The sequence below is a fragment of the Cupressus sempervirens genome, chromosome 8, assembly GCF_028749045.1.
Source record: "Cupressus sempervirens isolate cs-2001-9-10 chromosome 8, ASM2874904v1, whole genome shotgun sequence".
In the NCBI taxonomy this organism is placed as follows: Eukaryota; Viridiplantae; Streptophyta; class Pinopsida; order Cupressales; family Cupressaceae; genus Cupressus; species Cupressus sempervirens.
In genome coordinates, this window is record NC_143125.1 from 24,132,946 (window position 1) to 24,148,581 (window position 15,636).

The 15,636-nt window shown below is 32.0% G+C and overlaps 1 protein-coding gene across 1 annotated transcript; it reads left to right on the top strand.

Annotated features, from left to right (window-relative positions):
- The first annotated feature begins 14,022 nt into the window (after nt 1–14,022).
- LOC149541388 (uncharacterized) lies at nt 14,023–15,098 on the top strand. Its single transcript, XM_089796053.1, has 2 exons — nt 14,023–14,295; nt 14,742–15,098. Exons 1-2 carry the CDS (start codon nt 14,098–14,100, stop codon nt 15,069–15,071), a joined length of 528 nt encoding a protein of 175 aa, XP_089652179.1. The 5' UTR covers nt 14,023–14,097; the 3' UTR covers nt 15,072–15,098.
- The last annotated feature ends 538 nt before the right edge of the window (nt 15,099–15,636 follow it).

A 15,636-nucleotide genomic window follows, 5' to 3' on the forward strand; every position in this document is an offset into this window, starting at 1 on the left:
TTTGAGTTGTGTTACTACTCCTTCCTTCTCAGTCCTTCTTAATGGTGAGCCATCTAAGCTTTATGGGGCATCTAAGGGTCTTCGCTAGGGAGATCCCCTTTCTCCTTATTTGTTTATCATTATGGCAGAGGGACTTGGTAGACTTATCAAGTCTCATGTTTCCAAAAATCTAATTTAGGATTGGCAATGGGGAAATGGTCTACCCTCTCTTTCCCACCTCCAGTTTTTTGATGATATGATCCTTTCTGGGAGAGCTTAGATTCGAGAAGCCAAAGCCTTTCATCTCACCTTGAATACTTATTTGGCTACCTTTGGTCAGAAAATCAATGAACACAAGTCCTCTATTTTTTCTTCAACACTCTTGAGCCTATCTAGTGGAGGATTACTAATATCCTAAGATTTCAAATTGAGTTTCTCTCTCTGACTTACTTGGGGGACCCTATTATGGTGGGAAGACACCCCAGGCTTTTTTGGTTGAGCTTTCTTGAAAAGCTTCAATAAAAAGTCAATCATTGACAAGTTTCAATGAAAAGTCAATCATTGGACTCATAGCTGGCTCTCTACTAGTAGTAGTGTGACCCTCTTGCAATCTATGATACAAGCCCTTCCCATATACAGAAGCATGGTTTAGGCCACTGCAGTGTATTTTCTTAAGAAATTTGATGTTCTTTCTTGCTAATCTCTTTGGAGTAGAAAATTTGCAAAATAATAAATGGAGCCTCATCAATTGAGACACTATTTGTACGACAAAAAAAGAAGGATCCCTCATCCTTTATTCTTCTATCTTGTGTAATCAAGCTCTTGCTGCCAAGCTCTACTAGCGCTAGTGTTCCAATTAGTCTCATCTTTGGGTCTGTATCCTATCATACAAGTATTTAGCTTGTGTTGAACCTTCATATGTTTTTTAGGTTTCCTCTTGAGGGAAGAGGCTCTATGGTGTGGAGTACCCTCAAGATTGGTGCTCACCTTGTGAAGAGAAGTCTATTTTGGATCTGTAATAGAGGCACTGAGGCTCTATTTTGGATGATTCCCAGAATGATAATCCTCCTATCTTGTCCTCTCATCTGCACTTATAGCCTCTTTGTGATTCTTTCCTTTCTATTGGATGGAATATAGTGGCTCATTGTAAAGAGGCTCATTACCTAGGCCTTACTATTGGTTTTAGATAGAGGAATTCATCTGATTGGTTGTTGAGTGGTTTTCTGGGGGATTGATTGGAGCTTTCTCAGATCTTAGCTTCTAGGGAGTGCAAGTCTTTGTAGGAACTTAATGTTTTGTCTTAGGGAGGTGCTTCTTCTAGCAATTATTCTATTTCTTCAAGGTACCTTGTACTAACTAAGCAACTCTTTGGCGAGGTGGAGGTCTCTTGGTGGAAGAAAGCTTGGAATAGTTTTTCTTTGCCTAAGTGTAACTTTTTCCTTTGGATTATGGTTTACAATCGTTGTCTTACTTGTGAGAATCTCTGCAAGAGAGGCTTCTAGGGGCTTTCCATCCATGTCTTATGTTGTAATAGTGAAGAGATTGTTTGTCACCTTTTTTTCTATTACCCCTTTGTCAAACAATTTGGGCACTACTAGTGGAGTGTGTGGGGATGCATGTGTTGGAATGTCTCCTCCTTTTCTAACTTTTGGGACTGTCTAGGCCATCCCCCTTCCAAGAACTCTTTTCTTCAAGTTGCTTGGAGTATTGGCCGTTCTCTTATTTTATAGCATGTTTGGCTTGAGAGAAATAGGAGGATCCTTCATGATGTGTAGCTAGGGATCAGGCAACTATGGGGGAAAATTGTTGATTCTCTACATGTAACACTACTGGCTAAATGTGACTTTGGTGGAGGTTTGGATCCTGGAGATGTTGGTATTTACTCACGACTTTCCTTTCCTCTTTAAGACGACACTCCCTCTTTCCCCCATAGATGCTCTGGGACTAGAGCTAGGCAATGCTCTCAGCATGTTAATCATGAGGGGCATTAGACTGCTCCCTAGGATGGAGTTCTTAAAATCAACATTGATGGATCTTCTTAGGGAAATCCTAGACTAGTTGGTATTGGGGGAGTTAGGCATGGCAGCTCTGGTAATGTTCAGTTTATATTTTTTATCTACAAGGGTTACCATACAAATAACCTCATGGAATCCCTTGCTATCTTAGTTACAGTGGAATAGTGTTGTCAACGTGGTTGGAGAAGAATTTCCTATGAGATTGACTCATCGGTGGTTGTGAATTTAATGAATAGATAGAACCTTATGGATGTGGATTGGCATTTGGCTCTGGTTATTCAACATATCACTTAGTTATGTAATTCTCTGGATTCTATGTTTTTTATGCATATCCCTCATGAGTGGAATAGTGTGGCTAATTGCTTGGCTAAATGGGCCTCCAAGCATGTGCCAGGTTGGAACATTATTGATCATAGGATGCTCCCCCCTGATTTATCTCAGAAACTATCTCAACTTGTGGACTAGGGTAAAGCTTTTTAGTGCTCTTTGTTTCTTCTATTGTTCTATTCTCTTTAGTATTCAATAAAAATTTTACCCCTCTTTTAGTAAAATAAATAAATAAATAAATAAATTAAATAAAGTTGTATCTAAAAGTATTTAATATTTTATTTAAACTAAAAATATATTATATAAAATATCGTTCATAAAATATAATGAAAAGATATATAAAAACATACTATTAAAATAATTGTGTGATATAGATTTAATAATTTTACATAATCATTCTAAAATATCAAGTAGCGCTTCCTCAAAATCCACTCCTATAAGACCCCAAATTTACAAGCCAATGAAATTCAAGTAAAATAAGTTTTTTAATTTTAAAAATTAAAATAACAAAAACAAACATTACAAAAATTAAAAGTTAAAATTAAAATGAAAAATACTTACATCTAATTGGTTAAGATAGAAAAGTTTAATAGCTAGTTAAGTAGAGCTAATTGCAATAGTATAGTGTACGATGAATATAATAATAGAAAAAATTTGTTGAAAACAAGATGTTTAGTGGTGCATTATTTATGATGAAATTACATATTTTCAAGCATTCTATTCTAAGGAAACATTTATGCTTTTCTTAGGTTTTCAGTATAGAAAAGAAAATAAATTTGATAGTTAAACTGAATCAATATTTTGATAACAATAAATAAGAATACACATAATATTTACTTAAATAATATTCAAATATTTGTATATCATTTCTACTCATGTTATTCATGTATATTAAATAGCATTCAGGAAATTCCTAAAAATACAATAATATTTTTAAAATCTCAACATAAGGCCTCAAACTTGTTAAATCCTTTTAAATAGTTATCTTATCCATGAACCCATTAGACATTGGGTCATAAACAAAAACTAATTCTCCATGTTCGTGAAAACAACCCACAGTCATTTGAGCCCCTATTAACTATAATAGCAAGTTTCTTTACAAAAATAAGCCTTTCTTAATAGGTTTAAACCCTATTCCCCAATAATCTTTTTCTTATCAAAATTATGTGTATCTTTTGGAATACCTCTTAATCTAAACTTATAAGGTACTCTTACTAGTCCAATATGGTTTCTCTTTATTAGACATTGCTAGATACTATTATGGTGCTCTCTTTAGCATATATGCACTAAAATTATAAACATTAGAGCACAAGAATCGAAGTCACGTTTCTACTAGAAGGTCTATAATAGCCCATTTGTTTAAAAAATCATATATATTTTCTACCATATAAGTTTCTAAGGTTAAATGCCACTAAGGTTAAGTTCATATCTAGTCAAAGTAGGGAGCACAAAATTAACATGTTTAGAGAATTTATTTGAAAATTTAGTGGATATTCATGGATGAGATTCAACAAATTTAGTAGATTATGTATGTGGTAATGAAGATTAATTTTTTCTATCATACTGAGACTACATAATAATAAAATGAGACATTTTAAACATATCATGCTTTGAAAGATGATAGAATCATAATTAATGGACTAGAATAAATTCATGTCTTAGTAGATAAGGTTATCATCTATCATTTCTAAATTTTTTTATTTTAGTAAGCTTTCTAAAAATATTAGAACACTATTTTTATCATCTCCTAAATAAATAGATAAATATACATATTTATTATAATGTTTCTTACATAAGCTTAATCAAGACTAAACTTTTATCATAATGTCCACCTAAAAAAATCTATAAGTTATAAATAGAATGTAACTTAATAAAATAAAATCCTAAATTTATAAACAAACTTAATCCAGGGTTCTAAGAGGGGCGGGGTGGGGGGGGGGGGGGGGGGGGGGGGGGGTTGAATTAGAACACTATTAAATTATCCCAAAATCTGATTTTAGTAATTTTTAATTCACAATTTATAGTAGTGGAGAAATTAAACTGTACTAAAATGTAAACATACTGAATAATATCAACTCACAGAAAGAAGAGACACCAATTTTGTGCCGAGTAGAAAACCCTCGAAAATCCTCATGGTTTCATCATAGGGAGAAAAACCACTTCATGAACCTATATTCTTTATTGAGTTCCAACTCTTTTACAATCAACAGCTTCTATTGCTCAGGGTATTTAACCCTTTTATCAGTGTTGTAGTTACAACCTTACACACACATATAAATGTCTATGTATGAAATTTATATATGCATACAAGTTTATAATAAGACTTTTAGTCTTTACAAACTGTTATGAAATATAAGTCTTCTTTCTTCTTTTTTCAACTCATCCACTTTTAAATTACAAATGATCTCTATATTTATAGAGATAAAATTTGAAATGAACAGTTACAAGTAAACCAAACTGAACCAGTTAGAGTTGTTAAGAAACCCTCTTTGTTGTTTGAGCAACCAACTAAAATTGGTTACCACCCGAATGTGATCTTTCCTTATTAAACTGTCATCCATAGCTTTCTTTTTAATCAAGACTTTACATCTAGAATTCTAGGTTTAATACCCTCAAGAAGATCTTAAAAAAAACAATTTAGCCTTTAAAAAGAAAGCCATTTTTCCTTTGTTTATTACTTTCATTCAGTGTTTCAAGTTTTGAAACATTCAATGCTACTGAATCCATCTTTATTTCAAACCGGTTATCAAAACAAGAAATCTTTGTCTGTGCTTTCCAAATAAAAACTATATTTTATTTTCTTTTATTTCAGATGAGCAACCTGATAGCAGCGAATAGAATAAGCTAAATCTTTTGCTCAAGAAGATGTGAACAAACTGAATCTTTTTGCCTTTCTTTTTAAGAGAATCTGAAGAAGAAAAACAATCTTCACAATGCTCTTCCTTTGTTATGAAGACAAAAAAAATTCCTTTAAAGCATGAGTGATTTATTCCTTCAAACCCCTTTCAAAGATTTATCCTTGTTAAACTCGAAGACAACAATATTCTCTGATTGCATTTCCTTTTTTAAACAAACATTTAGGCCTTTCATTATTTTTCAAACTTGTTCACGACTGAGAAAAGAAGAATTCTTCTTTATAAAATAAGATCACTTGATTTGAAAAACTTCAACTTATTAAAAAAACTACCTGTGACTATAAGAGGGAATTTTAATTCCTCATCATTTTCTTTTCAAGAATTTGAGTATACTATTCTAGTGTAGAAACGATATACCTGAAAATAGTCATTGTCTTTTCACCTGAAAACCCTTATGTAATTGCTCCAAAAAGACTTGTTCAATTGAAGACAGAGATATCATCATTTACCTCAAGCATGCACATGAAAAACAACAAATGAGTATATATGAAACCATCAAAGAAAAGTCATGAAATGAAGACCTGTGTAAAGAACTGTCACATGAAGACCTGTGCCTGCAACCTATTCCATACAACTGATTGAACACATTACCTTGTATGTCAAAGATCCAAACAAAGATTATGATCTATTTATTGTTAGTGTAGTTTTTTATTTTTCCTATTTTGCTAGCTTTTTCCTACACTTTTAATAATCTCGCTTAGGTTAATAAAGCATGTCTTATTAGGTGAATGGTTGTGAGGTGTCACCTTCCTACATGTGAGCATCCATTAGCTATCTTGGGAAGATACTTTGCTATCTTTAATCTGATAGATGGTTGCTCCTCATTGGTTAGTGTTGCCACCTCCTCCCTCTTCCTAGCCTATATAAGCATGCTACCTGGCTTGTATTTGTATCTATTGTTTTTGCATCCTCTTAATGCTATTTTGCTTCCAGCATTTGCATTACTCTCTTGGAGACTAACTCTATGATGCTATTTTGATTTTGTATCATTTGCATTCATAGTTTAGATATTTACTCTTTGCACTAGTTTTCTGGGTTATTAATCTTTTTAGATTCTAACATTTATATTTTGCTATCAAAGAACCCTTTAGATCCATGTTTTTTACAAAAACAAACTTCATCAAACATTTTGTCATAGTTTCTTTCATTCTAAATGACCACCCACAAAGAAAACTAAATTTCACTATTGTTTGAAATCCACCATAGGATTTTTACACTTGGTGTGAACTGGCAGAAAGATATTAAATACCATGTCTTTTCAGTCAGTATTTACAGTCACCGCTGTCAAAACATCACTTTCAAATTTCTTTTTAATTTGAATTGGCTTCAATGTGCCATGTTTACAAACTATATTAAATGTTGCCTCATGACTTATATACATGTGTATTCGCCACCTTTTTAATGCACGCATTTTTCCATCATGGTCAATAATCTCCCCCATTTTTTATGCAAAAATTTTCACCATCTCATATATACAAGGTGAGAGAACATAAAATCAACTTATATATATCAGATATCATCTCATATGTACAAGGTGATTTTGAAGATATTTCAACTTATATATACAAGATAATGAATAGAAGTACAATGCTTGAATCAACCAAAAACTAATAACCAATCTGAATCAACCAAAAAATTGATAACCAATTTGTGAAACCAAAAATTTGAAACCAATCTGTGAAATGCTGATTACTCCCCCAAAATTTTTGCGTAAAAAATTTGACTATCTGCTTTTCATGAATTATTTCTGTGAAAGGAGCAAAAACCTAACACAGAATAGTGATTAGGAAGAGTGTTTATGCAAGAAGTGATTGAGACAAAACTCCCAATCGTGTTCTCAATTGTTCAAATAGTTCTCTCGGTAGTGCCTTTGTAAAAATATCAGCCACCTATCCTTGAGTAGGCACATAAACCAATTTGAATTCATTATTTTGAACTTTATCTCTCAATAAATGAATTTTGATGGCTACATGTTTGGTGCGTGAGTGCATAACAAGGTTCTTGCTTAATTGAATGGCACTCATGTTATCACACATTATTGAAATAGGGTTTGAAACCTAAATGCCCAAATCAAATAACTAATAATCCATCCAAATTAATTAAGTACAGCATGTTGTAGCTGCAACATATTCAGATTCACAAGTGGATAGAGTTACACAATCCTGTTTCTTACTATGCCAAGCAACCAGACACTCACCAAGAAAGAAAGCTGCACCACTGGTGCTCTTTTTATCATCAGATTCGCTCCAATCTACATCAGTATAACCAACAAGAGTAAAATCATTGCTATGAGGATACCATAAACCATTATCAAGAGTGCCTTGAATGTATTTCAGTATTCTATGCACTGTGTTAAGATGTGATTGCTTTGGATCAGATTGAAATCTTGACACCATACATACAGCTTGCATTATATCAGGTCTAGATGCAGTTAGATATAGCAAACTTCCAATCATAGATCTATAAAGAGTCTGATTAACTGAAGGTGAATCATCATTCTTCATTAATTTACAACCAATTTCCATAGGAGTGCTAACAGGTTTGCATTCTGACATATTGAATTTCTTCAACATTTCTTTGGCATATTTTGTTTGGGAAAGAAATAATCCATGTTCTAGCTGTGAGACTTGCAAACCAAGGAAAAAAGTGAGCACACCTAACATTGACATCTCAAATTTAGATTCCATGATTTTAGAAAAAAAAATTTCTGAATCATCATTAGTAGACCCAAAAATGATGTCATCTACATAGATTTCTACAGCTAAAATATCATCATTAATCACCTTGATATATAAAGTGATGTCTACCTTTCCACGAGAAAAACCATTTGAAATTAAATGCTTATCCAACATGGAGTACCAAGCCCTAGGAGCCTATTTTAAGCCATACAAAGCCTTTTTCAGTCGATAAACATAATCAGGTTTGTCAAAAGATTCAAAACCTTCTGGTTGTTCCATATAAACTTCCTCTTCAAGATACCCATTTAAGAAAGCGGTTTTAACATCCATCTGGTAAACAATGAATTTTTTATGGCTGGCATATGCAAGAAAGATTCTAATTGATTTCATCCTTGCAACTAGTGCAAAGGTTTCATCAAAATCAATTCCTTCTTGTTGAACATAGCCTTTACAAACAAATCTAGCTTTATTTCTGACCACTTTACCTTCTTCATTCAGTTTATTATGAAATATCCACTTTCCACCAATGACATTTTTGTCACTAGGTTTGGGAACAAGTTCCCAAGTCTTATTTTTCTCTATTTGATTTATCTCTTCTTGCATAGCATTTTTCCAACAAGAATATGATAAGGATTTAGCAACATTCTTTGGTTCAAAGTCAGCTATTAAGCAGAAATGTTTAGCAATATTTACCTGTTCTCCTATTTTGGCTTTTCTTCTTGTTAGAATTCCTTTCTCTACATCTCCAATAACTTGAGACTCGGGATGTCTCTTAGCTATTATTCTGGAAGAGGTTTTTATTTTTGAACCAGTACTAGTTATTTTAGGACTTGAACAATTTTTTGGTTCAGTTTCATCAGCCAATTCATTTTCATTAGTTAGTCCATGTTTATCATTTTTAGTATGTTCATCATGTACTATTTTTGATCTCTGAAAAGATGAATCTTCATGGTCTTCTTGACCATTACAGCACACTGAATTTTCATCAAATATGACATTTATAGCTTCCACTATTTTGTTCAGCCTTTTATTAAAGCATTTATAGGCTTTGTTGTGCATGGAATACCCAAGAAAGATCCCTTCATCAGACCTTGAGTTAAAAATTTTTAAAGAATCATCATTCTTTTTGATAAAGCATTTGCAGCCAAAAATCTTAAAATTCTTGACATTTTCTGTTTTATCATTCCATAATTCATATGGAGTGTAAGCAGGCTTAACTCTGATTTGTGCTCTGTTTAGAATGTAAACAACTATATGAACAACTTCTTTCTAGAATTTATCAGGTATTTTAGCTTCATTTAACATGGTTATAGCCATTTCTTTTACTGTTCTATTCTTTCTTTCAACAACACCATTTTGTTGTGGTGTCCTAGCAGTAGAGTATTGTCTTTTTATTTCATGCTTCTCACAATACTCAACAAATTCTCCTCGCCTATCTGATCTCAAACATTTCAGTTTTAAATCAGTTTCTCTTTCTACCATTTTCCTAAAAATTTTGAAGCATTCAAAAACTTCTGATTTATGTTTCAAAAACGTTACCCAAACCATTCTTGAATAATCATCTATAAATAGCATGACATATTTTTCACCATTTAGAGAGGCTATTTTAGTTGGACCACACAAATCAGTATGCACTAATTCAAGTGGTCTATTTGACAAGTATTCTTTTGTTCTAAAAGAAACTCTTGTTTGTTTGCCTTTAACACACTCTTCACAAATATTTGCTAGTTTGGTAATCTCTGGTAGACCTCTAACCTTTTTATTCTTGCTGATTCTGGCAATATTATTGAAGTTTAAATGTCCCAATCTTTTGTGCCATAGCCAATTTTCTTCTACTTGACTCATTAGACAAGTATTAACTAATGAAATTTCTTGGACAGTTGAATCTATTAGGTTATAGAGATTACCATTTGTTCTCAACCCACTGGAAATGACTCTATTCTTTTCAATTTTTATATAACAACCTTTTGCATCAAAAGAAATAGAATATCCACTATCACAAATTTGACTTACACTTAGCAAGCTACGTTTTAAACCTTCAAAAAAGTACACATCATGAATTGGTGTGTCTTTATTCAGAATTATTGAGCCTTTTCCAGTAATGTGAGCTCCTGAGTTATCACCAAATCGAACAAACCCTCCATCAAAATTTTCTAGGGTTTTAAATTTATTTTTACACCCAATCATATGGTGTGAATAGCTGCTATCCAATACCCATGTTGTAGGTTTCTGAGCGAATACAGTTGTTTCAACAATTAAAGACTTTTCTATTGTCCTTACTTGCTTCCAGATTTGTTTTGGTCTCATATTCAATTTACATTGATATGCATAGTGACCATAATGAAAGCATTTAAAACACCTAACCACTTTTCTTTTTCCTTGATTAATGCTATTTTCACAAAAGACAGCCTTGTGTCCAAAAATATTGCAATTAAAATAGTAACCATTGAAAAAGAAGTTTGTTTTCTGACTAGTAGATTCTTCAGATGAACTCTGCAAGGTATTTAATTTTTATCCTTTTCTTCAAGCAAGAGTTTTTGATTTTCTATGATCATATTTGCTTCATTTAATTCTTCTTGAAGTTTTTGATTTTCATTTTCTTGATTAGAAATCAACTTTTTTAATCTTTTGAGTTCTTGCAAAAATTTCAAAAGTTCTTCTTCTAGATCTACTTCTACATTTGAATCAGATGAGGATTCAGATTCACTGGGTTCAGGTTTAGAGGTATGGACTATTTCAGCCATGAATAGTCTTTCCCCTTCTTCATTAGCATCACTAGATTCTTCATTTGAATATTCTTTTGAAAGAAGACTTTTCTTCTTGTAATCCTTGAATCTTTATTCTGATTCCAAGGATTCTTTTTAGAAAAATTTTCATTTTTCTCATCACAATCATCAAGTTCTACATTTGGGCACTTTGCAGCAAAGTGTCCTAATTGACCGCAACTGAAACATTTAGGTTTGCCTTTATATTTCTTTCTCATTCTTCTAACCAGCAATGCTTCTAAAGCATCAGTTAGATCTGAGTCACTCTCATCATGTTTTTCAGTTTTAAAAGCTTATTCTTTTGATAAGGAACTAGCTTGATGGCTAATCCTCATTTCATATGCAGTTAATGTGCCTTGAAGTTGATGCAAGGTCATTTTTGAAAAACTTTTCTTTTCTTCTAAAGTGGATAGTTTTTGTTTCAAATTTAGGTAACACTAACCTAATGACCTTTGAGACTACATCATGTTCTTCTATCTCTTCAACTAGACCCTTTCTAGCATTCACTACTTCATCAACTCTTAAGAAGTATGTAGCAATAGTTTCATCTTCATTCATTTTCAGATTGTCGAACTGTGTTTTAAGAGTTATCAGTTTAGACTCTTTTACTTTCTCATCTCCTTGATATATTGTTTCAAGTTTGACCCATATATCATTAGTTGACTTGCAATAAAAAAACTTTAGCAAAAACATCTTTGGAGAGACCACAAAGAAGGGCATATCTTGCCTTTTAATCCAACTCAAACTTTAGTTTTTCATCTACATCAGTAGAGATTGTTGTTGGGACAGTATATTTTGATATAACAACATTCCACATCCTTACATCTAAGGAATGTATGAAGGCTTCCATCATAACTTTTCAGAAAACATAATCATTTCCATCAAATAGCGGAGCCCTATTAAGAGAAGCTCCTTCAGATTGTGCCATGACTTTCAATATATATCCCTAGAACTATTACAAAAGGAATTGTACGCTCTGATACCACTTGTTTGAAGCATCAGGGTTCTGAGAGGGGGGCGGGGGGGTGTGGTGTGAATCAAAAACACTATTAAATTATCCCAAAATCTAATTTTAGTAATTTTTAATTCACAATTTATAGCAGTGGAGAAATTAAATTGTACTAAAATGTAAACATATTGAATAATATCAACTCATAGAAATAAGAGACACCAATTTTGTGCTGAGTGGAAAACCCTCGAAAATCCTCACAGTTTCATCATAGGGAGAAAAGCCACTTCATGAACCTGTATTCTTTATTGAATTCCAACTCTTTTACAATCAATAGCTTCTACTGCTCAGGGTATTTAACCCTTTTATCAGTACTGTATTTACAACCTTATACACACATATAAATGTGTATGTATGACATTTATACAAGCATACAAGTTTATAATAAGACTTTTAGTCTTTACAAACTGTTCTGAAATATAAGTCTTCTTTCTTCTTTTTTCAACTCATCCACTTTTAAATTACAAATTATCTCTATATTTATAGATATAAAATTCAAAATGAACAGTTACAAGTAAACCAAACTGAACCAATTAGAGTTGTTAAGAAACCCTCTTTGTTGTTTGAGCAACCAACTAAAATTGGTTACCACCCGAATGTGATCTTTCCTTATTAAACTGTCATCCATAGCTTTCTTTTTAATCAAGACTTTACATCTAGAATTCTAGGTTTAATACCCTCAAGAAGATCTTAAAAAAAACAATTTAGCCTTTAAAAAGAAAGCCATTTTTTCTCTGTTTATTACTTTCATTCAATGTTTCAAGTTTTGAAACATTCAATGCTACTGAATCCATCTTTATTTCAAACCGGTTATCAAAACAAGAAATCTTTGTCTGTGCTTTCCAAATAAAAACTATATTTTATTTTCTTTTATTTCAGATGAGCAACCTGATAGCAACGAATAGAATAAGCTAAATCTTTTGCTCAAGAAGATGTGAACAAACTGAATCTTTTTGCCTTTCTTTTTAAGAGAATCTGAAGAAGAAAAAAATCTTGACAATGCTCTTCCTTTGTTATCAAGACAAAAAAAAATTCTTTAAAATGGAGTGATTTATTCCCTCAAACCCCTTTCAAATATTTATTCTTTTTAAACCCGAAGACAACAATATGCTCTGATTGCATTTCCTTTTCAAACAAACATTTAGGCCTTTCATTGTTTTTGAAACTTGTTCATGACTGAGAAAAGAAGAATTCTTCTTTATAAAATAAGATCACTTGATTTGAAAAACTTCAACTTATTAAAACAAATACCTGTGACTGTAAGAGGGAATTTTAATTCCTCATCATTTTCTTTTCAAGAATTTGAGTATACTGTTCTAGTGTAGAAACGATATACCTAAAAACAGTCGTTGTCTTTTCACCTGAAAACCCTTATGTAATTGCTCCAGAAAGACTTGTTCAATTGAAGACAGAGATATCATCATTTACCTTAAGCATGCACATGGAAAACAACAAATGAGTATATATGAAACCATCAAAGAAAAGTCATGAAATGAAGACCTGTGCAAAGAACTATCACATGAAGACCTGTGCCTGCAACCTATTCCATACAACTGATTGAACACATTACCTTCGTATGTCAAAGATCCAAACAAAGATTATAATATGTTTATATTTCGCAGTCAAAGAACCCTTCAGATCCATGTATTTTACAAAAACAAACTTCATCAAACATTTTGTCATAGTTTCTTTCATTCTAAATGACCACCCACAAAGAAAACTAAATTTCACTGTTGTTTGAAATCTGCCACAGGATTTTTACACTTGGCGTGAATTGGCAGAAAGATATTAAATGCCATGTCTTTTCAATTAGTATTTATGGTCACCGCTGTCAAAACATCACTTCGAATTTCTTTTTAATTTGAATTGGCTTCAATATGCCATATTTACAAACTTTATTAAATGTTGCCTCATGACTTGTATACATGTGTATTCCCCACCTTTTTAATGCACGCATTTTGCCATCGTGGTCAACAATAATTTGTTGAATATTAAGATTCCCCAAAAAAATATACATTTATATGATCAATCAACAATACCTTTCACAAATACCATCCATCAACTTTCACTACAACTCACTTTTTCCTCACTTCGAGCATAAACATATTTACTTGTATACTTTAATAATATATGTTAAAATATACCCAAACGGAAGTAGTTGAAAGTGTTCCATCAGTTGAAAACTAAATTACAATAAAAAATCACAATTTCATGGATGAAATGAACAAACCTATCTGTCACTTGATTTGAGGTTCCTCTTTAACATAAAATATGTTTCTTTTTGCTATATATGCCCACTTCAAAGAGTATAAGGTAAGAAATTTTCCTTCTTTAATGAATGCCAATTCCCACGTTTTGCTGTATGCGAAAAAAATATCCCATCGGGCGTGTAACTCGTGATCCACGATTATGTGGTATATTTTCCATAAAGAAGATGCCCTGAACATAATTGACAATAATTTGAGGGTATTGAAGAATTCTTCAGAAATGAGAAGATTGTGCAGCAAAAAATATGGGAAATTTACTAGACAGACCAGGGTTGTCAGAAGCTTACGTCGAACACCTAGGAATGTTTCCCTGCTTTATCATAGACGACGATCTACCAAGGTAACAAACTTCTTCAGCTGGATGTGTGATTTTTAATATTCGTACAATTGTATTACGGTCAAATCAGTTGATTCATGAGGGCTTATCAGATGAAATTATATTGGGAAAGTTTTAGATTTAGATTTCGATTTTTGAAATAGATTGCATAAAGTTTGAAATTGATGTTTTGATTATCCATTATCAGAATCTAAGTAAACTAAAAGACACAAATAATACTTTATTACAAATTTTAGATATTGATCTAATTATTCTTGATTGCATTTCTCAAATACTGAAAACCATGATCATAGAAGTTGGATGGCATAAAGGGGTCAAATTTGGCCTATATTTTCCCTTTCTTGCTATTATTTTAGTCTTTATCACAGTTATCCTGACCAAATTCAGCTCAATCGTCTTTGATAGACACGTGATAGATTGAAAGTTTTTGAAATCTGTGGATTTAGCAGCTCAGAAGTCCAATAATTTCCACTTCGCATTTGAAAGAGGTTTCTCAGAATGAAAGCTGCAATTCAATGAAGAATATACCAAATCAGAGTTTACAAGGCATTGATTGGCAAAAGCTGACAAATTTTCCAAGAGTACAAGTTAACAGCTTTCATCCAAATGCGATTATTGAGATTATAACTCGATCAGAGTGGTGTTTACTTTCATCCGTTCTTGTATTGCTGGAAGAGGAGAATCTTGAAGTCTGTTCTGCCCATACAATTTGCGTGGCCAAGAAAGTCTTTTACACCATCTTGGCAAAGGTAAAGTTACTCTCTACTTTCCAAAAATAATAATCTGTTTAATTATTAGAGACATAATTGTTATAAAAGAAGTAATGAAGGAAAAATCATTGAGTTTTGGGCCCGTTCTATAAAAGGGATCAGAACTTAAAATTATGGCAAAAACTTTTTCATATTAAATTAAGAAATGATATAGAAGAGACTAAGAATACCATTTAAGGTTTTTTTAATTTTGTCATTTTTTATATTAAATATTATAAATCTTAGTTATCACTAGCAATTATATTATAAATAATAATAATTGGAAGACAAAGAGTCACTACTTGAAATCCACTTTAAATACAATCAATTCTAGAAAGATGCTCTTCTTAAAATTGGAACTAGTACAAAACTTTTTGTCATTTTAATAAATAGTCTTAATACAGAATAATACAGAATAATACGTTTTACTTGTGTTTTTCATCTTTTTAATTATTGTATATTTTCAAATTATGAGTAATTTTTTGTTATAGAAATTAGGGTAAAAATAAATTGTTGAAATGGTAAAAATCTTTTAGACATAAAATAATTGTAAATTACTTTTTAATATAACCTACATTAACTTCTGTAATGTTGA